Source organism: Microcaecilia unicolor, chromosome 9 (assembly GCF_901765095.1).
Source record: "Microcaecilia unicolor chromosome 9, aMicUni1.1, whole genome shotgun sequence".
NCBI lineage: Eukaryota > Metazoa > Chordata > Amphibia > Gymnophiona > Siphonopidae > Microcaecilia > Microcaecilia unicolor.
This window is the reverse complement of record NC_044039.1, coordinates 123448393-123475010: the sequence shown is the minus strand read 5'-3', so window position 1 is coordinate 123475010 and position 26618 is coordinate 123448393. Positions and strand designations below refer to the sequence as shown.

Here is a 26618-nt window from a genome sequence, read left to right as displayed (position 1 = left end):
GCAAGGAGTAAAACGAGACATGCACAAAAGGGTTCTCCGAGCTGTTTTCCTCTCATGGTAGCAGCTAATGAAAACAGAATGCAAAGCTATTATAATGAGCTAATTACTATACAAATGTGCATGCAAGGCACAGCTGTTTTCCGACCTGATGCACAGAAGTAGTCCCTGCCTTTACAGTGGAAAATCTAACGGGAGGTCTGGGGCTTTTGTAAGCTGTGGACTGTCTGTTGCTAGTGCTGGTGCAAGGAAGCTGATCTGCCGGTTCTCGCTCCTTCTGATGGCTGGCAGCTTGCATGTCTAAGAGCACTTGATTTTTACTTTGGCCCACTGGCAAAGGATGTGGGGGGACGAACAGCAGGATTGAGGAAGCTGTTCTCTGGAGATTCGTACTCCCAGTCTCTCTTTCTCGGCTCTCTTTCCCTTCCTTCCTGTAAGGGAAGCTGCAGTGTGATTCAGCTCCCCAGGAACTAGCTTTATGGGCAAGCATGGAGGCGACCGGAGGAGCGAGGAGAAGACAAAGAAGCCAGGAATGACAGCACTTTTTCCGCCCAGATCCTTGGGGCACCGGAAGAAACGGAACAAAACAAAACAAAATAGGCTACCTGCTTTCATATACACAGCTCGTCTGCGTGTAGGGAAGCCATCTGTAGTATGCGCAGAGCAGCCAATCTTAGTGATTGGCTGTTCTGCACATGCTCAGCTGGCTTACTGGCTTCCCTCCCCATCGCATGCAAATGAGCTGATCACAAAAGCAGCAACCAGCTCATTTGCATGCGATTCACTTTGAGAATCCCTCTGTATTTCTAAATCGGTAATTTTTACCAATTTGGAAATACAGACGGACTCTTAACCGGGGACCTTTGTGCATCTGGGCCCAAGTCAGGACACTGAATCTAGAGCCATTTGTAAAATGCGTATAAGGTTCAAAGAAAAATACGTGTATTTGACTGCATGTACAATGGGAACAACCATTTTACAAAACAATTATTTATAAAAACGAGTAGCTTCACCCAAGGCCTTGCATGTGTGAGTGCCAGCACTTGCACCTGTAAATGGTAGATTTGACTTCTTAATGTTTAATGATGTGCCTTGCTAGGGCCCTCTGCCTAGGGGGGGAGAGGGAAAGATGTTATGGGAGGGAGAGTAAGAAAACCATAGGTACTTTGATGCTCTATATTGGCGGCCCGAGGTCATACGAGTCCAGACAATAGGCCTTCTTTGCTGTATCTTGGTGAGATAAAGTAAGAGATGGGTGGTAGAGAATTATTCAAATTGGGAATCATAAGTTCTTTGTGTTTCATGCATTATGGTGCTATGTTTACTTTTATATCATTGGTCACTTGTTATCAAATACTTTATTGTAGATTTGTTATAGCAATGTTGTTCAGTAGTTGTATGTATTGTACCTTTGATCCTGAATAAAAATAACATTAAAACTTAAATGGTAGATTTTGCTACCTACATGTATAAGTATTAAGCACTTGCACCTACAAATACTGAATTTTGCAAGACTGCATATCCAAAGGGAGCCAGGTAAGAAGATGAGCTCCAAAACTCACTTTTTTGGGGCTGTTTGAGTGGTTTTGAACATCACAGAGCAGGGGCTTAGTCAAAGTAGGCCTGAGCGGGCCTAGGCCCATCCACTTCAGCTCAGGCCCACCCATTACCCACCAGCAGCATGTACCATTGCTGTGTCTGATGGGAATCTTCACCCTGGCAGATGAAAATAACCTTAGCCCAAACCTCCTGCTTGTTGAAACACTGTGGCAGTCAGCAGCAGCACCACTAGCCCTCGATACATGCTCAGTTAAATGAGACGGGGAAACCACTTCCTTCTTTCCTTTTTTCTTAGTGCCCTTTGGGACAGCTAAAAGTTCGAGAGGCAAAAGTAGAGGAAGTGGATCGTTCCTACGACTCAGACGAGGATTACGAAGCAGGGGGCCGTGGATTCCTCTCATCTCATTATACACTTGCTATTCACCCTGCAGACCAGAGTCCCACTTATCTGCTGATTGGCACCAAGCATGAAAAAGTAAGTAACACAACTTATTTACCCCAGTACCAGGCTCAGGAGAAGACTCGTTGTTGCTTTGCAGGTTAACGTATAAGCTACCAATCTGATAAAATTAGTTTAAAAGAAAACAAATCAAGTGATCAAAAAGAGATGACACCTTTAGAAGGATAATTGATGTTTAAAGGTTCGAAGTTTGGCACCTACTAAAGTCCCATTCTCAGGTAATGTTTGTGAAGTGTTGTGGCAATGTGTGAAAAAGGACGTTTGTCCTCAAATGCTAAATCCTTACTTTTCCCATTAATAAATAGTCTTTAGAGGAGATAGGGCTACTAGCAACTAAACTGCTTAGCATTATTCTGGCTATGACAGATTCTGGAGGGGAAAGGAAGGGGATATGGATTTAGTTCATGCCTTTTTCAGTAGTTGCTCAAGGCAGCTTACATTCAGGTGCAGTAAGTATAACATATATTAAGAAAACTGTTTTCAGTTGGTGGATGACCAATAAATTCCTTTGGTAGATATCCAATAAATGTTCAGGCAAATAATTAAAGGGGGAGGGGTAGGTAACTAAACTATAGTGAAATATTGTATTTTATCACAGCTTAATTTACCACAGGAATTATTCACCTTAGGTAATTCAGGCAAGCTGTATTATTCTGCCTCCTAGGAACATCGGGCCACTAATATGTGGCATCTTAAAGGGGACAGTATTAAGAACCCTTTGAACCCCCAGTGAAACCCCTCCCCTCTATTCCTCCAAAGACACCCCCCCTTAAACCCCCACTCATACCTCCATTCCTTCAAAGACTCCTCCTGAATCCCCAGTCAAGCCCCCTCTCCCCTAAAGTATGAAAAATTGACAGAGTTTAAAAAGAAAGAAAAAGTAATGCCAAAGACTGAGAAAAAACAGGCTTTATGACATTGCAGAAGAGAAAAACTTGGTCTCTGTTAGCTGCTAACATATTCCATGTTTCTTTGTAAGCCAATACAATTTACCTCTCATCATCATGGCAGGAATAGAAGTTAATCTGAAAACCCAGCTTTATTGTACCTCGCTCTAAGAAATATGTTGCAGTAACTTTCTCTGTCATTCTGATGTGATGTAGCCTGTTACGTGTACAAAGTGTCTCTGATGTACAAAGTGTCTCTGAATGTGTGGCATGGTAAGCTTTACCTCAGTGACTAAGGCCACAATCCTATTTTAGCTGTACCTCACTGCCTGCGCCACTGCTCCTGGCCGTCCTGCAGCATCGACTGTGATGTTGCCATAATCTCCCACCTCCTTTGTAGCCTGTACAGGCCCAGTTATAGTGTGGGGTTTTTTCAGGAGGCATGGACTGGTGCTGAATTTTTCCTCTTCTGCCTGCTCAGGACTATGAACACAGTTTGGGAAGCTCTGTGCATTGAAGGGTGGTCATTAGAATGCCTTTGATGATGAGCATCTGCATTTGTATTCATATGCTCCTTCCCTCCCATTTTAAGGATACCTGGTTGTACCACCTGACAGTTGCAGCTGGAAGTGGCAATGCCAAGGTGGGCACGCACTATGAGCAGCTCATTGGAAAACTACTGGATGTAGAAGGAGACCCCAGTAAGTTAATTTGTTTGATTCTTGATATATCAGCTTTCTTTGGTGCAAACAAAGCAATTTACATATATTATATGCAGGTACTTTCTCTGTCCCTAGTGGGCTCACAGTCCGAGTTTTGTACCTTGGGCAATGAAGGGTTAAATGACTTTCCCAGGGTCATAAGAAGCGATAAATAGCAGTATTCTGTAAAATGGAGCTAAATTTAGGTGAACTGTTATAGAATGAGGGGTTTTATGTGCATATACTGGCATATCAGTAATATAGAAAAGGACACTTTTTTTTTTGTCTGGTCCCAGCAGTTTCTTCCAGTTCATTTCAGCTTTTGGTTCAGTCAGAACTTACTGCATTCACAGCTAGCCAGAATCTGTCTTTGTTTTATAGTGACTGTACTGACTGTCCCTGACTAGGGGCCACAAACAGCATCTCATTCTGGAGCCCAGATAAGTGGGTCCTAAATTTACCTGCTAAACCTTCGCCACTGAGTGATGGGAACAGAGGCTTGACCAAGGAATCAAATCCAGGTCTAATGCGTAGCATCACTCCTGATTGGCCAGGTCAACCTTTTACTCTGTGTTATTTTTTCATGTTGTTTTCCAAAGTCACAGCTTCATCTAGAAAATTATTATAATATTAATGTAGAATAAACTTAACCAAAAAATTCCCAGAGATGTGCTTTTATTGTAAGCATTTTGCCTTTGCATTAATCTTGCTCACTCCTCCTCTATAGATTATTTATGTATGCATTTATTTGAGAAATTTACAACTAGGCTTAGACAAAGCCTTCCAATTTTCTCCAGTCCTAAAGGCGCAGATATTGGTCACCTCCTTCATAACAGTTTTATATCATGATATTTGTGCATGACCTGAGTGAAAAGGAAGAAACTGCTTGAAAATTCTGTGGAAACAAGCTAAGGGACTTTCTAGTACTGCCAAAAGCATAGGGGCCCTTTTACTAAGCCACGGTATGCTGTACGCGCATGCAGCGCACACCCAAAGATACTACCGCCAGGCCAGCATGCCCCCCCCCAGTGGTAATTTCAGATTTGGTGCGCCCATAACGCCTGGATGAATTATTTATTTCCTCCCACGTGTGCCGTTTCTGGCGGTAATCGGCAGTTGCCACACGCCGACCGGTCACCGCACATGTAGCGCATGAGCCCTTACCGCTAGATCAATGGCTGGCATTAAGGGTCAGGCCAGTTTTAGACATGAGCTGGTTTCACTTTTACCGCATGCCCTTTTCCTGTCACATTAAAAGAAAAACCCTTTTTTTAAAGATGCGGTAAAAACTGGCCCGGCATACGCCTAATACACATGCCTATACTGCCACAGGCCACTTTTTACTGTGGCTTAGTAAAGGGCTCCTTAGTTAGCAAAATTATTAGCAGTGGTAGACAAAGCAGTCCAGATCACATCAACAAGGTGCAAACATCTTTCTGTCTTCAATGAAGGAACCAAAAATGGAGCATTAGTGCAGTCAAATATCTGTAAGGAAAAAGTAGGGGGAAAAGTGGAAGTCAAATTAAACATTATTTAATTTGCATATTCAAAAGGAGTAGTAAAACTTTCACAGCCCTATGAATGGTTCAAAATACTTTGCTGTTATAGGATATTTGAATATTGTATGTTAAAACAACCCATCACCTCTAATACCACCATTGAGACAGAGATCAAAAAATGGATTGATTATATTCCTCATAAGCAGCAGTGGTGTGAAATCTGCCCAAACAGCTCAGCAAAGAAGGAGACCCACTTGTGCTACTTCCAGATCTTCTGAGATGGATTCTCCCAGACTGTGGGCCTTTTCCAAAATTGTCACTTAGGCCCAGATGCCCAGAGGTAAATGTGGATGCTAGAGGTCATTAGCACCGGATTAGCACCCGTTTATCGGCGCACAATGCACAAAAGGCCCTACCACAGAAAAGAACCAACGTAGGCAGGAACACCGCAAATGACATGCAAATGCATGCAGATAGGCCATTCCCTATTCCCCCCCCCATCCCCGATGCTCGAACCAGAGCATATTTAAAAATCGTGCCCTTACAACCAAAACTTAATGCCAGCTCGAAGCTGGCATTAGGGTTTTTTGAAGAGGATTCGGCCGGCATGAAGCACCAGTGGAAAGGCACATCAATCAGACATCCAAAATGGAAGACACACACCGGGAAATGCAGGACACAAGCAGCTCATAGCAGTCACCTATGACATTTGTTTGCATTTCTGTATGAAGAACATTTGCAGAATAAGTTGCTCTTTAACACACAGGGGCCCAGTTAAGCTGCTCTTTCCACTGTTCCTCCAGGTTGCTTGGAGGGGAATGGAAAAAGTAGGAGAGCACCCACACGACCAGTGCAAAAGAAACCGAACCCCTTACCCGCAGATTCCCTGGTATTGATCCAGTCTGGTTTGGCGATAACTGGTTATAGCGAAAATATCAGCTGCCAGAAAGAGACATCCTGTATTGACAGTCAGTTTATCTACAATCCCTCATATCCTGCGTCCAGTGAGCACTCCCCGCCATAGGTCTTGTGCGCATGTGCTGGGCACATCCCTCCTCCTTATTTCCCAATGATCAGCACTAACAGTGCACATACAATTTGCATACCATTAGCACTGAGCATCGGTGGTGTAACGGCAGAATTTTCCGGCACTGTTTTGTACAGCACCGGAGTTTTGAACATATGCCCATTAATTTGAATTTATACATTTACTTTTTAAGATCCAGTCAATAAAATAAATACTTCACTGCCACATGCAGTACATGTTCATTACCTAAATGCAAAATATGGGCATGACTATCAATGCAGCCCCACAAAAAAAGCAAACGCTGGGCCTTCAGGATTGAGAAAAATGTTGTCTTTTATTCTGACAATGACCCGACATGGGCCATGTTTCGGCGTTCAAACGCCTGCATCAGGGGTCTGACATAAAAATACACAAATATGTTAATCAAAACTTCCTTTCACTTAATAATAGCTCAGGTTAGAGGTTCTGAAATCACAATTCTCTGTTGCTTGAATGTATACATTTCATTTATTTCTCTAGCTTCTCCCTTATGGAAACATCCAGTTCTGTGTTACAGTAAGGATGGTCTCTTGAGTTCCCTCACCACTCTTCCCTCAGAAGCACTGCAGACAGAGGCACTGAAACTTTTCAAGGTACTTGAATTTGTTGCACACTGTGGAGGAGATATCTGCAGTGTACGCTGGCGTTTTGTTTTTCTTTGAAAGTTAGCAGTCACAAAATAGGCATGCTGTAAGCACCCAGTTGCTGTTTGTGCAGGTGACTGACTTAAACATTCCACTGGGAACACTTCTGTTTAACTTGGCCAAATGTACATGTGCTGTGAGTGCTGGCATGCACTTTTAATGGTCATGCTCAGCCAAGCCTTTTGAAGACAATTCTATAACAGGGCACCTCCATTTACATGCCCTGGTAACGTGGGCTGACAGCCTGTTCTGTAAGGTCACTTGAGCACCCAATGATCACATATATTTGGTCAACCAATAGTAGTGTACATTTAGGCACCCCTATATATACCTGCCATAAATCTATGAGGAAAGGCAAACGTGACTAGGGCTTTTCGACTTGGAGAAGAGACAGCTGAGGGTTGATATGATAGAGGTCTATAAAATCCTGAGTGGAGTGGAATGGGTAGACATGAATTGCTTGCTTACTCTTTCCAAAAATACTAGGACTAGGGGACACACAGTGAAGCTACTAAGTAGTAACTTTACAACATAAGTACATAAGTATTGCCATACTGGGAAAGACCAAAGGTCCATCAAGCCCAGCATCCTGTTTCCAACAGTGGCCAATCCAGATCACAAATACCTGGCAAGATCCCAAAAAAGTACAAAACATTTTATACTGCTTAACCCAGAAATAGTGGATTTTCCCCAAGTCCATTTAATAATGGTCTATGGACTTTCCTTTAGGAAGCCGTCCAAACCTTTTTTAAACTCCTCTAAGCTAACCGCTTTTACCACATTCTCTGGCAATGAATTCCAGAGTTTAATTACACGTTGAGTGAAGAAAAATTTTCTCCAATTCGTTTTAAATTTACCACATTGTAGCTTCATCGCATGCCCCCTAGTCCTAGTATTTTTGGAAAGCGTGAACAGACGCTTCACATCTACCCGTTCAACTCCACTCATGATTTTATAGACCTCTATCATATCTCACATGCAAAACAGGTCATATTCTGAGTTGCATATGCAACTTAATTATCTTAACAAGCCAATCAGCACCAATAGTTGCCTCTTCACAAGCAATTATTGATACTAATAGGCATTAATTAGAATTTATGCGCACAAAATGCTAAGCATATTTTGTAAAGTGATGCACATAAATTCTAAGATGCAAATTCAAAAAGGGGCCGTGGCCATGGACATGAAATGTGTGGGTTGTGGGCGTTACTAAAAAATCTGCGTACTGTTATTGAATGCACCCACTCCACTGTGACTAACTTAGTCACCGGTATTTACACCAAGTTTTACTTGGCGTAAATTCCCTCTACTAAATTCAGTCATTTGAATGGGCGCTCGACGTATTCTATAAACCACGACTAACTTTAGGCATAGTTTATAGATTACATCTAGGTGTATTTTTTTTCAGCAACAATTTTTACATCACCATATATAGAATCTACTCCTTTATATCTTTACACCCTTGCTTATTTTTCATATTCTGATGTCTAAAAAATGCTATTCAATGTACAATAAAATAATTGTTTGTTTCACTGATCTGCATTACGAGTTTATTTTCTTATGCTAAAGATGACTCCATTATTCCTTTGTGCCTCATCATCTGTAGAGCACCTGTCTGCTCTAAATGCCTTTAAAATAATAGTCAAAGGGCGACTCGGGGAACACCCAAATAGAGCATATTTTAAAAATGAGCTAAAGTTTGTGTGCCCCAGGCTTCTGAAAGGAAAGTGAGACAGGGCAAGGTAGGCCTCATGGTGTCCTGGGGCATTTCCTTGTTGGAGAACATAGAATTTCAGCTTGCCCCAGTTGTAGTGTTTCTCTACCTCATCCCTGTGTATTATACTCACTGACTAATCTGTCTTTGTCTCTTCTTGCAAAGTCCTGTCAGCTTTTCATAAATGTGCCCATTGAAGCTGCATCAATCGACTACCATGTCTCCCTGGCTCAGACAGCCCTGCAGGTGTGCCTGACGCACACAGAGCTGCAGAATGAGATCTACTGCCAGCTGATGAAGCAGACCAGCTGCCGGCAGCCCCCGAGCCCTGCCCTGCTGCAGGTCAGTGCTGGTCTTTCTATACACTTTGGGAGCAGCACAGTCTGAGCATTCACCTATTACCTCTAATTATGATGACGACAATGAAAAGGTCAGTGGAAATGTGGCTGTTACAGGAGCATTGCTAGCTCAACCTGTTCTTTGATTTTCTTTTATTAGTGTTGGCAGCTCCTGGCTCTTTGTGCAGCTCTCTTCCTGCCTCAACATCATTTCCTATGGTACCTTAAACAACACCTCCAGTACCATGCAGATGCCAGGTGAGTTAGGTACAGTGATTTTATTTAGCTGCTGGCTGGGACTGCTCTGCCTGTCATCAAAAGTGCAGTGGCCAGCAGGACAGAATGATCAAGACAAAGCAAAGATGAGAGGCACTGGTTATTTAAGCATCCACTGAGGTGATGCAGGAGTACAGTAACATAGTAAATGATGGCAGACAAAGACTAAACTGGACCATCCAGTTTACCCAGTAGCAATTTGTCCACTTCGGGTAAATGCAGGTACAGAGTCCCATGTGGAATGAGATACCCACTCCCCCTTCCCTCATGTCCCTCACCCACCTCTCAAAGTTGTACCACTGATTTTTTAGGGTTGTAACTACTGCTTCATGCAGGTTACCCCCATGCTTTCTCATAGATCTTATGGAATGAGAGACTCAAAGGACTATCTGAGAAAGGCTATATGGACATTCCAGTGGCTGAGTCCCTACTGCCTGGAGCTGGCAAACCATGGCAAAGACTGCTTATCCGTTTATGTGGGTTGTGCCCAGGGCCTAATGAAGAAGTGGTGCTGCTCACTGCTTGAAGACTTACATGAAAGATCTCACAAAGTAGAATGAACTAGTTTTCCAGATGTGAAAACACGATAAGAAGAAGCTGCTTTTTAAAGAGATGTCTTATTCCTTTAGAATCAAAACATGAGGAGTGAGAACTGGATCAGGCTCTTCATTTTACAATGGTCTTTTTAAAGACCAGCTTAAATCTATTTTACAAGACGTGTCACCAAGGACACATGTGAACATCAGCATATGTATCGACTCCTGAAACAGGCACATAGGTGCTGAAACATGGTACCGTGTTGAGTCAGATTTAATAAACATCTATAACTTTGCTTCCGCGTCCTGAGTCTGTTTTTGAAGAGCTTGATCCAGGGCCAGATGCACTAAACTTGAGCCATTAACAAGCAAGTAAATTACCCTGGCATGCACTAAAGACTTCTCCGAGCCATTTTCCGATGACGGTAGCAGCTAACGAAAACGGAATGCATATGAGCAAATTGTGTAGAAACCCTATTGTAATGAGATACACTACCATTTTCCGATTGCCTTAACGCTGGAAAATCTAATGAGAGGTCTGTACCTCTCGTTGGGGCTGCGCAGGATTGAAAACTTCAATAAATGTAACAAAACAAAAAATCGGGGGGGGGGGGGGGAACGTCCAAGTGCTCGTCAGGGACATCCTTTATGGACGTCCTTCACCCGAAACAACGCCCAAGATGCTCGTCAGGGACGTCCTTTATGGATGTTCTTCACGCAAAAAAAAAAACAACAAAACCCACCCTTAAGCTCATTTGCATTCCCTTTCCTTGATGCATTCCCGTTGCTTACCGATTCGCTAAGGAATCAGTAAGCAACGGGCATTAACAATTGTTTTAGTGCATCTTGGCCCCAGTTCCCACTCCTTTTGTTTTAACTCTACTCACCATGTGGGATCTTTGTGTTCTTTTCACTGCCCATGGTTCCTTTATTCTTTTACAGAGCCATTCTTTTTCTACCATTTGCATTTAGCAAGAAATCACTAAACACGATGGGGGCAATTCTATTAGTGGACGCCTCCTTTTAGGTGCTCCAATGTCAGGTGGTGAAAGCCTATTCTTCAATGGTATTGGGCACCCAGATTCTATTATAGTTCACAGTTCAGTTTTAATTAATATACCGCAAGTAGTAAAAGATATCTGAATTATTAAGGTTAGAGGAATGGGTAAAGAGAAAAAGGTAAACTTAGGTTACATGAGGACTTTAATAAAATATAAAAAGGGGCAGAGTTCAATTATATTTACAATCTAATCAAAACACAGAGGGAAGAACATAAGGTGGGGGAAGGAGAGTGAGAAAAGAAGACAATAGATATACAAATGCAGGGGATTATTTCCCTGCAAGGGGTGAAGAAGAAGTGACTGTAATCATCATGGCGCTATGGTAAATGCTTTTGTAAAAAAAAGATGCGCTTTAAGAATAGCTTTAAACCAGAGAAACAAGAGTTCAGTTCATAAGTGGAGAGGGATATCATTCCATTGGGTGGGTGAAATGACTGAAAAGGAGGTGGTTCTTGCAAGATGTGAGCGCACTACTAAGAGACGCTTTTGGGAGGAACGTAAGGTACATGTAGGAGAGCAGGTGCTTAAATAAGAAAAGAGGGAGACTAGAGTGGAGAATTTGGAAAATGGTGACAACAAATTTAAAGAGGATCTAATATTGAACGGCAGTCAGTGTTCTGCTTGAAGAAGAGGGGAAACACAAATGTTTTGGCACCATAAATGCTGTGTTTTGAACTAATTAAAGCCTGTGTAGTTGGTATGATGACAGACCATGAAGAAGTAAAAAGATGGCGGGAAGATTTATCAAAGAAGGATCTTGCAAGATGTATTTGGCATGGTGTAAAAAACAATTTCTTGACAATCGAAGAAATATGGGATTTGAAGTTAAGACGGTTGTCAAGAAGAACTCCAAGGATTTTGATCTCTTCCTTAATGGATATAGGCATTCCAGAAATAGTGGGGGTCATGGTGAGACAAGATGAACTCAGTAACAGAAAAAAACAGAGTTGTAGTTTTGGAAGGATTCAATTTTAGTCGATGCAAAGAGAACCGATCTACAATCTTAGACAGTTTAATTTAAATATCTGAGATTAGAGAGATGAACTGGTATTACCAAGTGGGAACAGAAGTTGGATATCATCAGTGTAGATAAAGAAAGTGATATTCATGGTCTGGAGAAGAAGGGAGCAACCAAGCTAGGTACACCACTGCCTCTCCTTGGCCCAATGAAAACCATCCCCAGCTGAAAAGATCCTTTCTCAAGGACTAATATGTCTTCTGGAACTATAGTATGAGGTATATTTAACAAATCCCACTTTAACTCTTTTATTTGGTAATTGTGAGCCCTACTGTACTTGAATGTACACCACTTCAGTAGCCTTCAAGTTTACAGGTGTTTTATATATTCAGGTACAGTAGGCATTTTTATGGTCCTGGAAGGCTCACAATTACAAAATAAAAGAGTTAAAGTGGGATTTGAATCTGGGTCCCCAGTATGCTAACCACTATGCCACTCCTCAGACTTACTTCCTACTTTGTTGAGAATGTCCCTAATACCTGAAGCTGTCATAGAACCTGTTACCCCCTTTCAGTTCCACTTTCAGAGGAGAGGGAGGGAGAGACAGCAACCAGTCAGGGATTAAGGAGGTGTCAGCCTTAATCCCTCCAGTATACAGCTGCTCAATCAGCGCACATTTCTGTAACCTAAACGTTCCTGAAACAGGTCTGTCACGAAACGCCTACCCACCCACCTGCGGCCACTTAGAGGGTCTATCCTCAGCACAGCTCAGGCCCGACAGCTGTGCACTAAGCGATCTAGGCGTACTGTTTATAGAATAGCACCTAGCACTTATCCGCAGAACTGCCAAATATTGGCGCCAATCACGCATGTATGCGCTATTATTCTTATAAACTAGGTGTGATTTTGGTGCCTAAATTTGGTTTAAAATTCTCCTTCTCATTGATAAGTCATTGCATCTAGGCAGCCCATCCTACATTGCTTATCTAGTCATTCCTTATACCCCGTCTCATGTACTTTAATCCCTTGGTTCTAACTGTTTGGTACTACTGTAACATGGGGTTAGGGAAAGAAGAAAAAAACAAAGTGGTAAAATGGGGATTTACTTGTGCTGGCGAACATTCCGCCAGTCAGCAATGTAGCTTGGAATTTTGAGAAGGGTTTGGAATGGGAAGCTAAGGAGGAGTTTCCTAGGAAACGGGGGTTTGTGGCAGTTGTGTTGAGCCTGCTGCTTTGTAGGAGAAGGATGATGTGTGAGTGAGCTCTAAGTGAGTTGGACAGCCAGAGAGAGAGGAAGTGCTGGGATGTGGCAGAGTGTTTTTGATTGCCAAGGTGAAAGTAGCTGGTGTGCTGTGTGTGAGCAGCTAAAGAGTGATTTTGATGAAAGAGAGGGGAAAGAAAGATTTTAAAGGAATTTTGGTGATTGAAGATACTAAAGCAGCTGTAAGACGATGATGTTTGTTTGTAGAGGAGAGCGTCTGACAGTGAAAGCGTGAGAAAGTGCTGCTGTGAGTGGGAAAGTCATAGGGGAAATTTGTGGAAAAGAAAAGTGTTGGAGAGAGTTTGGGTGGTAATAAGAGTGCTGGTGAAAGTGGAAGAGTGAGGAAACGTGCAGCTGCGTGGCTGTGACTGAGAAGGGAGAAACTGATTTTAGTGAGTGGTGAGTGATTGGGATAGGAAAGGGATGTGCATTTTTTAAGAAGTGTGATAGGAATAAAGGAAAGTGTGAGTTAGTAATATTTGGAAGGTATACTGAATGTTTGGGATCTGATCTGAGTGGCTAGAATAAAGGTGGTTTGGAACAGTGAGAAAGGTTGTTCTGCAGGTGGATAGGGGGTGATGTGTGTTTGATTGGGAAATCTGAGGAAGAGAGTTGGGTGAATGTGTATCTGGATTGATTGAACCAAGTATACATCCTGAGAATATACATTAGAATAGAACACCCAAAACTAGTCTAGGTTTTAGGAAAAGAGGTTATTACTTACAGTGGTGGAAATAAGTATTTGATCCCTTGCTGATTTTGTAAGTTTGCCCACTGACAAAGACATGAGCAGCCCATAATTGAAGGGTAGGTTATTGGTAACAGTGAGAGATAGCACATCACAAATTAAATCCGGAAAATCACATTGTGGAAAGTATATGAATTTATTTGCATTCTGCAGAGGGAAATAAGTATTTAATCCCTCTGGCAAACAAGACCTAATACTTGGTGGCAAAACCCTTGTTGGCAAGCACAGCGGTCAGACGTCTTCTGTAGTTGATGATGAGGTTTGCACACATGTCAGGAGGAATTTTGGTCCACTCCTCTTTGCAGATCATCTCTAAATCATTAAGAGTTCTGGGCTGTCGCTTGGCAACTCGCAGCTTCAGCTCCCTCCATAAGTTTTCAATGGGATTAAGGTCTGGTGACTGGCTAGGCCACTCCATGACCCTAATGTGCTTCTTCCTGAGCCACTCCTTTGTTGCCTTGGCTGTATGTTTTGGGTCATTGTCGTGCTGGAAGACCCAGCCACAACCCATTTTTAAGGCCCTGGCGGAGGGAAGGAGGTTGTCACTCAGAATTGTACGGTACATGGCCCCATCCATTCTCCCATTGATGCGGTGAAGTAGTCCTGTGCCCTTAGCAGAGAAACACCCCCAAAACATAACATTTCCACCTCCATGCTTGACAGTGGGGACGGTGTTCTTTGGGTCATAGGCAGCATTTCTCTTCCTCCAAACACGGCGAGTTGAGTTCATGCCAAAGAGCTCAATTTTTGTCTCATCTGACCACAGCACCTTCTCCCAATCACTCTCGGCATCATCCAGGTGTTCACTGGCAAACTTCAGACGGGCCGTCACATGTGCCTTCCGGAGCAGGGGGACCTTGCGGGCACTGCAGGATTGCAATCCGTTATGTCGTAATGTGTTACCAATGGTTTTCGTGGTGACAGTGGTCCCAGCTGCCTTGAGATCATTGACAAGTTCCCCCCTTGTAGTTGTAGGCTGATTTCTAACCTTCCTCATGATCAAGGATACCCCACGAGGTGAGATTTTGCGTGGAGCCCCAGATCTTTGTCGATTGACAGTCATTTTGTACTTCTTCCATTTTCTTACTATGGCACCAACAGTTGTCTCCTTCTCGCCCAGCGTCTTACTGATGGTTTTGTAGCCCATTCCAGCCTTGTGCAGGTGTATGATCTTGTCCCTGACATCCTTAGACAGCTCCTTGCTCTTGGCCATTTTGTAGAGGTTAGAGTCTGACTGATTCACTGAGTCTGTGGACAGGTGTCTTTCATACAGGTGACCATTGCCGACAGCTGTCTGTCATGCAGGTAACGAGTTGATTTGGAGCATCTACCTGGTCTGTAGGGGCCAGATCTCTTACTGGTTGGTGGGGGATCAAATACTTATTTCCCTCTGCAGAATGCAAATAAATTCATATACTTTCCACAATGTGATTTTCCGGATTTAATTTGTGATGTGCTATCTCTCACTGTTACCAATAACCTACCCTTCAATTATGGGCTGCTCATGTCTTTGTCAGTGGGCAAACTTACAAAATCAGCAAGGGATCAAATACTTATTTCCACCACTGTATATTCATTTTTGAAAGCTAGCGGGTCCAGTTTTGAAAAATTAAAGTCCCTTAGGGCGGAGAACCATGAGGTTAAGGAGGAAAGGGTTTTCCTTACATTTAATTTGGTTCAAGAGAGGTGAAGGAAGAAGAAATCGGACAGGAGCACGAAGACTAGAAAGTGTTTGGGGCCCCTACGCAAGAAAGACCATGGAGGCGACAACAACAAAAATCAACCACAGAAAAATGACAACACAGTGACAGGACAGAGAATCAACACATACTTGCCTGAGTTGGGTCACTGGGGTTGTCACTGAAGCCCTGTGAGAAAAGGGAAAAAAAAGAGACACAAAATATCAATTCTTTAAAGTTAAGATACAACGGAGAGTTAAGAAAGAAATTAGTCAAAAAGAAAGGTTTACACCTAATACTTATCTGATAAGAGTCTTGGTATCGATACCAGAAGAGGAATTCTGAAAGAGAGAAGGGTTATACAATTGTAAAATACAATTTGGTTTTGCACTAGAATATAAATGTTGAAATATTATTGTAATTGAGAGAAATTGGGGTATTGGGAAAGAAAACATATTGTTGCAATCAAATGCTATAAGTTCAGTGGTTAAAGTCTGATAGTTAATAATTTATCCTTACAGTATTTGAATTGAATTAAAATATTGTTGTTTTTGGTTAATCACTTTTCCCGTTTGGTTATTTCAAAAGCAGGACAAATCCAAATTTAGCTTATTTTTCCCCTCATTTTCTTTGAGATTATGAGGCGTGGTTAGTGAACTGTCGGCCTCTCCGTCCTTGGTGAGGTGATTCTGGGTACTAATAGTAATTTTAAGTACTCAGGGACACTTTACACTGAGGAACGAGGGGGGTACAACGACACTACCATCTCCTAAACAGGTATATTATGAATGTACCCAAACCTCTGCCTTTTTCTTTTTGGCCCCTAACCTCTGGAACAGCCTACCCTCTGACATCAGGTCTGAACTCTCACTACAAACAGATATCCAAGGATGCAGAGAACTCTACAGTCCCTCAGGAATAGCAAAATGAAGAAAGGGGAAAGTGGGAAAAGGACCATGGATTCCAGAGTCTAGAGAGACAATCAGATGCTTAAACAGATTTATTGATCAAAGACCCGACACAACGCTATGTTTCGGCCCAAAATGCCTGCTTCAGAAGTCTGATGATTTTCAGTCTAGCAATTTTGGAGGCTCACAACATCCATCATAAAGGTCCTTTTTTAAGACCACCTTTTCCAGATTCATTTTGATATGCTTCATTTCTGAAGCTTTTTGAGTTCTAATTAGTCATCAGACTCCTAAAGCAGGCCTTTTGGGCCGAAACACAGCATTGTGTTGAGTCTTTGATCAATAAATCTGTTTAAGCAACTGATTGTCCCTATAGACTCTGAACTCTCGCTAGTCAGACTTAAGACAAAATTGAAGACCTACTATTTCCAGATGGCTTATGGGACTATTTCTAACTAAGTGATGATCCTTCGAGTATGCATTGAAGCACCTCACTTTACATTATCCCTCCCTGTCCTCCCCCTCCCCCTTCTCTTCTTTTCCTTGTTTCCTATCAGTATGTACTGTTGTATTCTTTCCTGTTTTTAACTGGAGTTCTGATTCTTCTGATTTTATGTGGAATTTTTGTATTATTCACCACTTCGATCTTCATTTTAGAAAAGGCGGTATATCAAGTTTTAAAATAATAAATTTAGGTGCCAGATTATAGAATTGCCTTTTATTTCTTTTTCTTTTTGATGGGCCAAAAGTCTGTCAACCTACATAAATAACAGCTCTGAGACAGCATGAAATGGGGTTGATTGATCCGGGTAGAAGAAAGCAGAGGCCTGCAATATGTCTAAGAGATCACATGTTAGTTATTTTCTTGTCTTTGTTTTGGGCTAGAAATGAAATTGGAAAGTACGCCATTTATTGCCAGCGAACAGTGGAACGCACGTTGCAGGCTGGGGATCGAGAAGCTAGACCCTCCCGCATGGAGATTGTGTCTCTACTACTGCGTCATCCTTACCACCACTCTCTGCCCTTCAGCATCCCTGTACATTTCATGAATGCCACCTACCAGGTAAGGCTAAAAAATAGAAAAGAGAAGGAAGAAAAGAGGGGATAAGATTTTTTTTCTTCAGTAATTTCACTTGAGGGATATGTGTGACTGAGATGGAGTACAGTGTTTCTTTCTGTACTGGCTTGTCTGAAGATCTCATAATTCCTAAACAGCGGATACATCATTGGGGGAGCTGCTTAGCTTCTGCACTCAGCATAATATAAGAATAGCCATACTGGGTCAGACCAGTGGTCCTTCTAGCCCAGTATCCTGCTTCCAACAGTGGCCAATCCAGGTCACAAGTACCTGACAGAAACTCAGTTAGTAATTGACAAAATATAGGAGTGCACAAAACATGGAATAAAATGTTTTTTTTTCAAAAAATAAACCTGTTCTGCAATTTTTAGTTACTTATGGCAAAGAGGCATCATATGGAAATAAAATAGGCTATCAGATCTCCTACAGTGCACAGGTATTCCAGATCCTGAAGCACTCTCATTCGTATTAATCATCTGCCTCAAACGCCTGTTACCTTTTATTACTTAAACATTTAGATAAACACAAAATATCCAAACAAAAGAATACGTAACAACCAGTGACCCAAGTACTTAGCTGAATCACAGAAGACACAGCGCTGTGAGAGATTAGTTCCTGCTCCTAAAGCCCACAATCAGCAGAGTGGCATTCGGGGTAGTTTTATCAAAGATCGCTACACAAAATACAAAGTGTGTTAACTACACAACACTATTTTCTATGCTACTAACTATTCTGTCCACTGGGATGACAAGCCCAGTGTTTATTTCCAAACATTAGGAAACCAATATTCAAAAAGCACTTATACGTCCAAACCAAACAAAGAGGGTCTAATATTCAGTTGCCAGTGAGCAGCATCTTGCTGACTGCCGCCAGCATTAAACCCAGAAATTCAATGCCGGGCCGTGTCTGTGCTTCGGTATTCAATTTTCAGATTTGTGGAGCCGACTAACATATTACCACATAAAGATAGGGCTGGCTTTTATACGGTCCCATATATGCAGTTATCCTGGCCAGTTAAGTGCTTAATATCAACCCCCCCAGAACGCCCCCAAATAGATGGTTTTGAGTATGGTGCTAACCAGTCATTTTCAGTGGCACTAACTGGTTAAGTACCACTGAAAATGATTGCTTAGCCCCGAACAAGTGATTTAACCGGCTAGGAGTCATTCCTGGCCAGTTAAATCACTTTGAATACATCTTGTTGGTTTTTTTTAAATTTCTAACAGCAGTATACATATACCCCTGGATTTCTATAAAGTGGACATCTAAATTTATGACTAGTGTGTAAACTTGGGAGCGCAGGTTATAGAATAATGTCAGTTGCTCACCTAACTTAATTGTTTTATTAGGCACCAATTGGCCTTAATTACCAATAGTAGCCCTTAGGTGGCATTAATTGGCACTAATTTGTAGTTACACATGTAACTGCACTGAGGCGCTATTCTATAAACATAGCACTGCTGTAGCACCACTAGACAGGGGTCAGGTTGGGGGCATGTCTTGCAGTTGCTTGTGTAAGTTACTGAATACTGTCACTTATGTGCACATCTGCCAACTTTAGGACCACATGAAAGTCAGTCCTATCTTTATTCTGTGCACCATAGACAGTTAAGTGCTGAATATTTCATTTAACCAATTATGCTGTAGCATGGCCTGGCACTGAATTTCTGGACATATCTTTTTTTCTGTTGTTGGTACATTTCTAGAGGCTGTTTATAAAATAGCTTAAGAAGAATATGCTGTTCTAGAACAAAGAATTACTGCATGGGTTACTACAACTCCTGCTCCACCTGAGCCTCCAAGGAACAGGAAGTGAGGCCAGACATCAGAGGGCAAGGTAACCATGGCAGTGACTGGCCTCTCCTGAGGACAACCCAGCTAGGACGTAGCAGTGGGACTGGACTTAAATCAATTTACAATGGGGCTGATATTCAGCTGGCGGTGGGCAACTCGTTTAAAGCTCACTGCCAGCACTGAACCCAGAAATTCAATGCCATGTCATATCCAGCAATCTGTAATGAATTTCATGGTTCACTTTTGGCTGGAATGTAACCGTCACTTTTGGCTGCTGGAATGTAACCGGTTCAGCCGATTTTCAGTGCTAAGTGGTTAAGTTCCCAGCAGTTAAAGATAGGATTGCTATTTATGCAGTCCTATTTAACCACTAAACCCAACACTAAATATTGGCATTAACTGGCTATATTGCACGATATAGCCAGTTAGCCGCTATCCCCAGGATTCTATATAGTGCGACTGAAATTGCATGCAAAAATCCAGTCATATTCTGGATTTGTGTGCGCAACTTAATAAGCCAATCAACACCGAAAATTGCCACATAACAAGCAATTATTAACACTAACTGGCATTAATTTAGAATTTACACGCACAACTTGCTAAGTGTATTCTGTAAAGTGTTGCGCGTAAATTTTAATGCATGCTGCCAAAAAGGGGACGTGGCCATGGGCATGGAATGGGCGGGTCATGGGCATTCTGAAAATTTACACTTAGGGTTATAGAATACACCTGCTTCACATCTAATTTAGGCGCCGGTATTTACACCAAGTTGTACTTGGCGTAAATGGATGCACCTAGAGTTAAGCGTGGGCAAGGCCACAAGGTGTATTCTGTAAACATAAACTGCACCTAATCTAGGCATGATTTATAGAGTACACCTAAACAGAAGTTTTTTCGGTGACAAATTTTCAGGCACCATATATAGAATCTAGTTCTACTACTACTACTTATCATTTCTAAAGCGCTACTAGACGTACGCAGCGCTGTACACTTGAACATGAAGAGACAGTCCCTGCTCGACAGGGCTTACAATCTAATTAGGACAGACAAACAGGACAAACAAGAGATAAGGGAATATTAAAGTGAAGATAATAGGGTTCTGAACAAGTGAATAAGGGTTAGGAGTTAAAAGCAGCATCAAAAAGGTGGGCTTTTAGCTTAGATTTGAAGACGGCCAGAGATGGAGCTTGACGTACCGGCTCAGGAAGTCTATTCCAGGCATATGGTGCAGCAAGATAAAAGGAATGGAGTCTGGAGTTAGCAGTGGAGGAGAAGGGTGCAGATAAGAGAGATTTAGCCAGTGAACGGAGTTCCCGAGGAGGAATGTAGGGAGAGATGAGAGTGGAGAGGTACTGAGGAGCTGCAGAGTGAATGCACTTATAAGTCAATAAGAGGAGTTTGAACTGTATGCGGAAATAGATAGGAAGCCAGTGAAGTGACTTGAGGAGAGGGCTAATATGAGCATAATGACACTGGCGGAATATTAGTCGTGCAGCAGAATTTTGAACAGATTGGAGAGAGATGGCTAAGTGGGAGACCTGTGAGAAGCAAGTTGCAATAGTCTAAGCGAGAGGTGATAAGAGTGTGGATGAGGGTTTTGGTAGTGTGCTCAGAAAGGAAAGGGCGAATTTTGGTGATATTATAGAGAAAGAAACGACAGGTTTTAGCAGTCTGCTGAATATGTGCAGAGAAGGAGAGGGAGGAGTCGAAGATGACCCCAAGGTTACGAGCTGATGAGACAGGAAGGATGAGAGTGTTATCCACAGAAATAGAGAATGGGGGAGGAGGAGAGGTTGGTTTAGGGGGAAAGATAAGAAGCTCAGTCTTGGTCATGTTTAGTTTCAGATGGCGCTGAGACATCCAGGCAGCAATGTCAGACAGGCAGGCTGATACTTTGGCCTGGATTTCGCTGAGATTTCTGGTGTGGAGAGGTAGATCTGGGAGTCATCAGCGTAAAGATGACACTGAAAACCATGGGATGAGATCAGAGTAACAAGGGAAGAAGTATAGATGGAGAAAAGAAGAGGTCCCAGGACAGATCCCTGAGGTACACCAACTGACACTGGGATAGAAGTAGAGGAGGATCCACTAGAGTATACACTAAAGGTACGCTGAGAGAGATAAGAAGAAAACCAGGAAAGAACAGAGACCTGAAATCCAAGTGAGGACAGCGTATCAAGGAGTAGACTGTGATCAACAGTGTCAAAAGCAGCAGATCGAGAAGGATGAGGATAGAATAGAGACCTTTGGATCTGGCCAGGAACACATCATTGGAGACTTTAGCAAGCGCTGTTTCAGTTGAATGAAGGGGGCGAAAGCCAGATTGAAGTGGATGAAGAATAGTTTGAGATGAAAGAAAGTCAAGGCAACGGCGGTGAACAGCACGTTCAAGTATCTTGCATAGGAAAGGGAGGAGGGAGATGGGGCAATAGTTGGAAGGACAGGTAGGGTCAAATAACAGTTTTTTAAGGAGTGGTGTGACTACGGCATGTTTGAAGGCATCAGGAACAGTTGCAGTGGACAGTGAAAGATTGAGGATATGACAGATAAAAGGGATGACAGTAGGAGAGATAGTGTTAAGTAGATGGGTAGGAATAGGATCAGAGGAATAGGTAGGTAATTTTGAGGAGGAAATAAGATGTGTAGTTTCCTCTTCAGTGATTTCAGAAAAGGAAGAAAAGGAGGCAGGGGTTGGAGGGTTGAGAGAATGGACTAAGGGAAGGAGAGGTGGAGGTGACCTGGTTGAGAATTCAAGTTTAATCTTGTGAACCTTATCATGAAAGTACTCAGCTACAGTCTGGGGGGAAAGTGAAGGGGGGGGGGGGGTTAGAGGTGAAGGCACTTTGAGGAGAGAGTTCAGTGTGGCAAAGAGACGTCGAGGGTTTGAGCCAAGAGAATTTGTCAACTGAATGTAATAGTCCTGTTTGGCAAGTAGAAGAGCAGACTGGAAGGAGGTCAGCAAGAATTTGAAATGTATGAAGTCAGCATGGGCATGGGATTTCAGCCAAAGGCGTTCGGCAGAGCGGGCACAGGAATGTAGGTAGCGGATTCTAGAGGTCAGCCAAGGCTGGGGTTTGGTACGTTCTGTGCACTAAATGTGAATATTCAGCAGAGATAACCAATTATCTCCTGCTGAATATTTGTGGTTATCCAGTTAAACACTACTTAAGTGGTCAGTAGCTGTTGCTGACCAGTTAAATAGCACAGAATGTCGAGGGGAATATGTTTTACCATCTTAGGTTCTATGTCTAGAAGAAAAGTGCTCCTATGTATTGCTCAGCAGTTTTCATTTGCATTTTAAAAATTCTTGAGGTGAAATGGATGACACTGAATGCTGTTCATCTTTTACGATTCATATGATCATAGGTAAAATAGGTGTTGATAAATTGGGGGGGAGGGATTAGGGTGTTATGTTTTGGCGGAGGTATTGGTGTTGTTCATTTTGTTAAAAAATGTTAAAATGTAACTGGGACTAGCTTTGTATTAAGAAGGTGTTATGTGATAGCAGAGACCTTCGGAGAACTGACTTTGTCTAATGGAAATGAGTAGATGTGTTTATGTCAACATGTATGAATGATAAAGTCTTTCAATAAAGCTCCTGGTTAAAAATTAAAAAAAAAAATAAATAAATAAATAAATAGGTGTTGATAAATATGCACTGTACCATGCTCCTAACAGTGGTAAAGGTTAGGTACATGTCTAGTCTTATCTTTTTCTTTCAGGATCATTTCCTTGTTCCCTCTCTTGCAGGTGGTGGGATTCGATGGCTCCACGACTGTCCACGAGTTCCTTCACACGCTGAACCAAGAGATAGCAATGAGGAAACCTTCTCAGTCAGGATTTTCCCTCTTTACTGATGATCCTTCCGGAAAGGAACTAGAGCACTGCCTGCAGGGGACTGTCAAGGTGATGTCCATCGCATTATAAAGCGATCTTTTTCTTCCTTCTGCTCTCTTAACATTAAAGTTAGAAAACTCTGTGGGATATGCCAGAGTACATTAAACCTGGTATATAGCACACTCAGCTATATCCGAGTACTCTTCAGGGTACTCATGGTCTGTTATGTTTAGACATGTAGCTATATACGACTATAATATGTGTCCATAGGTAGGAACAACTGAAAAATACTTGTATGTATGAGCAGTGTGGCAAAAAAGGACCAGCCTCTTACCTGTGGTCAGCTTGTACTGCTGGCAGCTGGGAGATCCCCTTAGCACACAACAGTCACGTGCTGAGAAGTTTAGAAGGGCCAAAGCTAACTCAGGCAAACACAGAATCAGCTCCATCAAAGAGGCCAGTGCTGGTTTTAACAGCTCAAAAGAATTGCTGTTAAAACCAGCACCGGCCTCTCTGATGAAGCATCCAGTGAAATGGGCAGCTCCGTTGAGTAGATGAGTACAGTTTCAAATATAAGGGTTGAGAAACATTTGCACTACATTTATTATTGCATTGAAAACCTCTTGGACTGAATAATATGTATTTTTGTGGACGTTGTATCTGAATTGAGTTATTGAGCTCTATAATATTGGGAGTGTAAAGAACAAAAAGAAAAAAAAAGTCTTACCTTTAAAATAAATGAGGGGAGGTTTTTTAGACTACGGATGTGTCAGTAGTGAGGCTATTCGGCGATTATTGTCATAAGCCGATTCAGTCACTGAAGTCTTTTTCCTCCTTCTTTGTGCTGTCAATGTGAGTGGATAAGAATGTATTTAAACTAGAATTTCACATAAGATTGACTTTTAACTGTGGGGGTGAATGCCAGGAATGCCCCCATGGTAGAAAATAGAAAAATATCCACACGCCAAACTCGGAATTACTGCTGGGCACATGCACTACCCCGGCAGTAGTGCCAATTTGACGAGCACTACCCGCGCGTTAGCCCTCCCGCAGCTTTGTAAAAGGGTCCTTTAGGGATTTACTGAAACATTCAATTTGACCAGGGATGCCTGACTTTTGGTACCAAACTGTAAGTGCTGCACTGTAAGAGTATAAAATATTCCAGGACAGACTGATGGTTCATCAAGCCCAGCATCCTGTCTCTGTCGGTGACCAATCTGGGTCATGTATAAGTACCCCCAAAATTCCTTCCCTGTTGCTCATTCCCAGATGTAGGAGGAGGTAATGTAGGCTATGCCCCCCATGGAGAGATATAGAAGAGCTTCTCAACTATGTTTTACAGAGAGTCCCAAAAATTAAATCATTAAGGGCCTGATATTCAAAACTATTTAACCAGCCAGGAATGACTCCTGGCAGGTTATTTATTTATTTATTTATTTATTTATTTATTTATTTATTTATTTATTTATTTATTAGGATTTATTTACCTCATTTTTGAGGTGGTGTACAATAAGAATAGATCAAACATGAGCAATAAGCAATTACAGCAGTAAAAATATTCAAATAACAATACAAAGTAAGGCATGCTATACCACTTACAATGTCAACACAATACATAATAGAACATTTTAATTGATAGTGAAGGGTACAGCAAAGATGTAACATATAGATAGGTAAGAGAGTAAGAAGAGTTAGAAAGCATGCAGTTGCGTTCCTAGGCTGGCTGACACCCGGGGCGGATCGCCGATGCCCCCCCCCCTCCCGGGTGCAGCGCAGCCCTCCTCCCAGTGAAATTACACCCCCGGGTGCATTTTTACCTGCTGGGGGGGGGGTGCCGCGCGCCTGTCGGCTCCGAGTCCACTCATTCCCTGCTGCTCCCTCTGCCCCGGAACAGGAAGTAACCTGTTACGCGCAGAGGGAGCTGCAGGGAGGGAACGAGTGGACTCGGCCAACAGGCGCGCGGCATCCCCCCCAGCGGTGTGCACCCGGGGCGGACCGCCCCCCTCCCCCCCTTGGTACGCCACTGAAAGTAAGGTGACTGATTTAAAGAAAGTTGCACATGAGGTCAGCTAGGGTAGGAGTGGATAAGCGTGTCCTGCTGCAGTATGTGCAGCCCGAGTCACTCCTTGTGTGTGTGAAAGAGAATAAGAAGTTAGTTACTTCTTCCATTAAAGGCTTGGTTGAAGAGTCAAGCTTTCACCTTCTTCCTGAAGTAGAGATAGGCTCCGCTTAACACAGGACTTTCAGGCAGTGCATTCCAGAGTGTGGGGGCTACTCCGAAGAAGGCTCGCTTGTGGGTATCTTGGGAGGATCTTAGTGTCCTTGGTGGTATGTTCTGGCAGTTAAATAGTGTTTTAGCGCCTAACTGCAGATATTCAGTGGGAGATAACTGGTTATCTCCCCTTAATATCTGAGGTTAGGTGCTAGCTGCTAGCTGGCTATATCGCGCGACATAGTCAGTTAGGAGCAGATATTCAGTACCAAACTGGCTATGTATAAATAGGCTGCATAAATAGCAGGCCAATCTTGAACCACTAAGCACTTAACTGGTTAGCGCTGAATATCGGCTTAAAGTTACCACAGTTGAAAATGAAACCAGATATTAAATGCCAGTCGCTAGAAACAGCCTAGCATTGAATATCTGGGTTTAATGTTGGCGGCGAGTATAGAAGGAGTTTAAGATTAGTGGAAGGATCCATTAAAATTTCCAGACAGACATCTGAGAAAGATATAGTGTTAACACTTAAGCAGGTTTCTTGATCTTAAGGATGAAACCTAGGCTCTTCGACAATGGAGAGATACGGAAGAGCTTTGCAAGATTTTTTTTTACAGAGAGCCCCGAAACATTGTAAGAATAGTGGAAGAATCCATCAAAACAGCCAGGCAGAAAAGGCATGCACACATATATACTTGCTCCCTTGAGCTCCCCGACCACCAGTAATGCACTGTATCTCAGCCATACGTACATAAGTATTGCCATACTGGGACAGACCAAAGGTCCATCAAGCCCAGCATCCTGTTTTCAACAGTGGCCAATCCAGGTCAAAAGTACCTGGCAAGATCCCAAAACAGCACAATACATTTTATGCTGCTTATTCTAGAAATAAGCAGTGGATTTTCCCCAAGTCCATTTTAATAATGGTCTATGGACTTTTCCTTTAGGAAGCCATCCAAACCTTTTTAAAACACCGCTAAGCTAACTGCCGCAGATCGAATTGACATATACTTTTTGCAATGGGTAAATGTGAGGCCAGCCACATTTTATGCACATACACACATCCTCAGTTGTGGGAAACATGCAGGAAAGTGCCATCTTTGCATCACAAGAAAATCATTTCATTCTATTTCATCTTCAATTCAAGTTATTAAGGTACATTTTGGGTGGAACACCAAGAGAACACCCCAGGAAACTAAAACTAATTACAAAATCTCCTCAAAATGTACCATAAATCAGCTTTTTGGTGGGCAACACAAATAGGGCTAGTTTTAGTACATGGCGCCAAAAAAATTGGCATTCAGTGATGGCTCAAAGAGGAGCGCCCATTATAGAGTAGCACTGAGTGCCAATTTCAGCACCCAAATTTGGGCACCAGGACTTTACATCTGCTGAAAAACC

At 42.5% G+C, this 26618-nt stretch overlaps 1 protein-coding gene across 1 annotated transcript in view; it reads left to right on the top strand.

Moving 5' to 3' along the window:
* The window catches only part of PLEKHH1 (pleckstrin homology, MyTH4 and FERM domain containing H1), a 274731-nt gene that overhangs the window by 221896 nt on the left and 26217 nt on the right, over positions 1-26618 (top strand). The window contains exons 16-22 of the mRNA XM_030215194.1: positions 1853-2032; positions 3497-3605; positions 6651-6763; positions 8694-8870; positions 9027-9124; positions 17179-17356; positions 22916-23071. Coding sequence (XP_030071054.1) covers positions 1853-2032; positions 3497-3605; positions 6651-6763; positions 8694-8870; positions 9027-9124; positions 17179-17356; positions 22916-23071 — 1011 coding nt within the window. The remainder of the gene's footprint in view (positions 1-1852; positions 2033-3496; positions 3606-6650; positions 6764-8693; positions 8871-9026; positions 9125-17178; positions 17357-22915; positions 23072-26618) is intronic.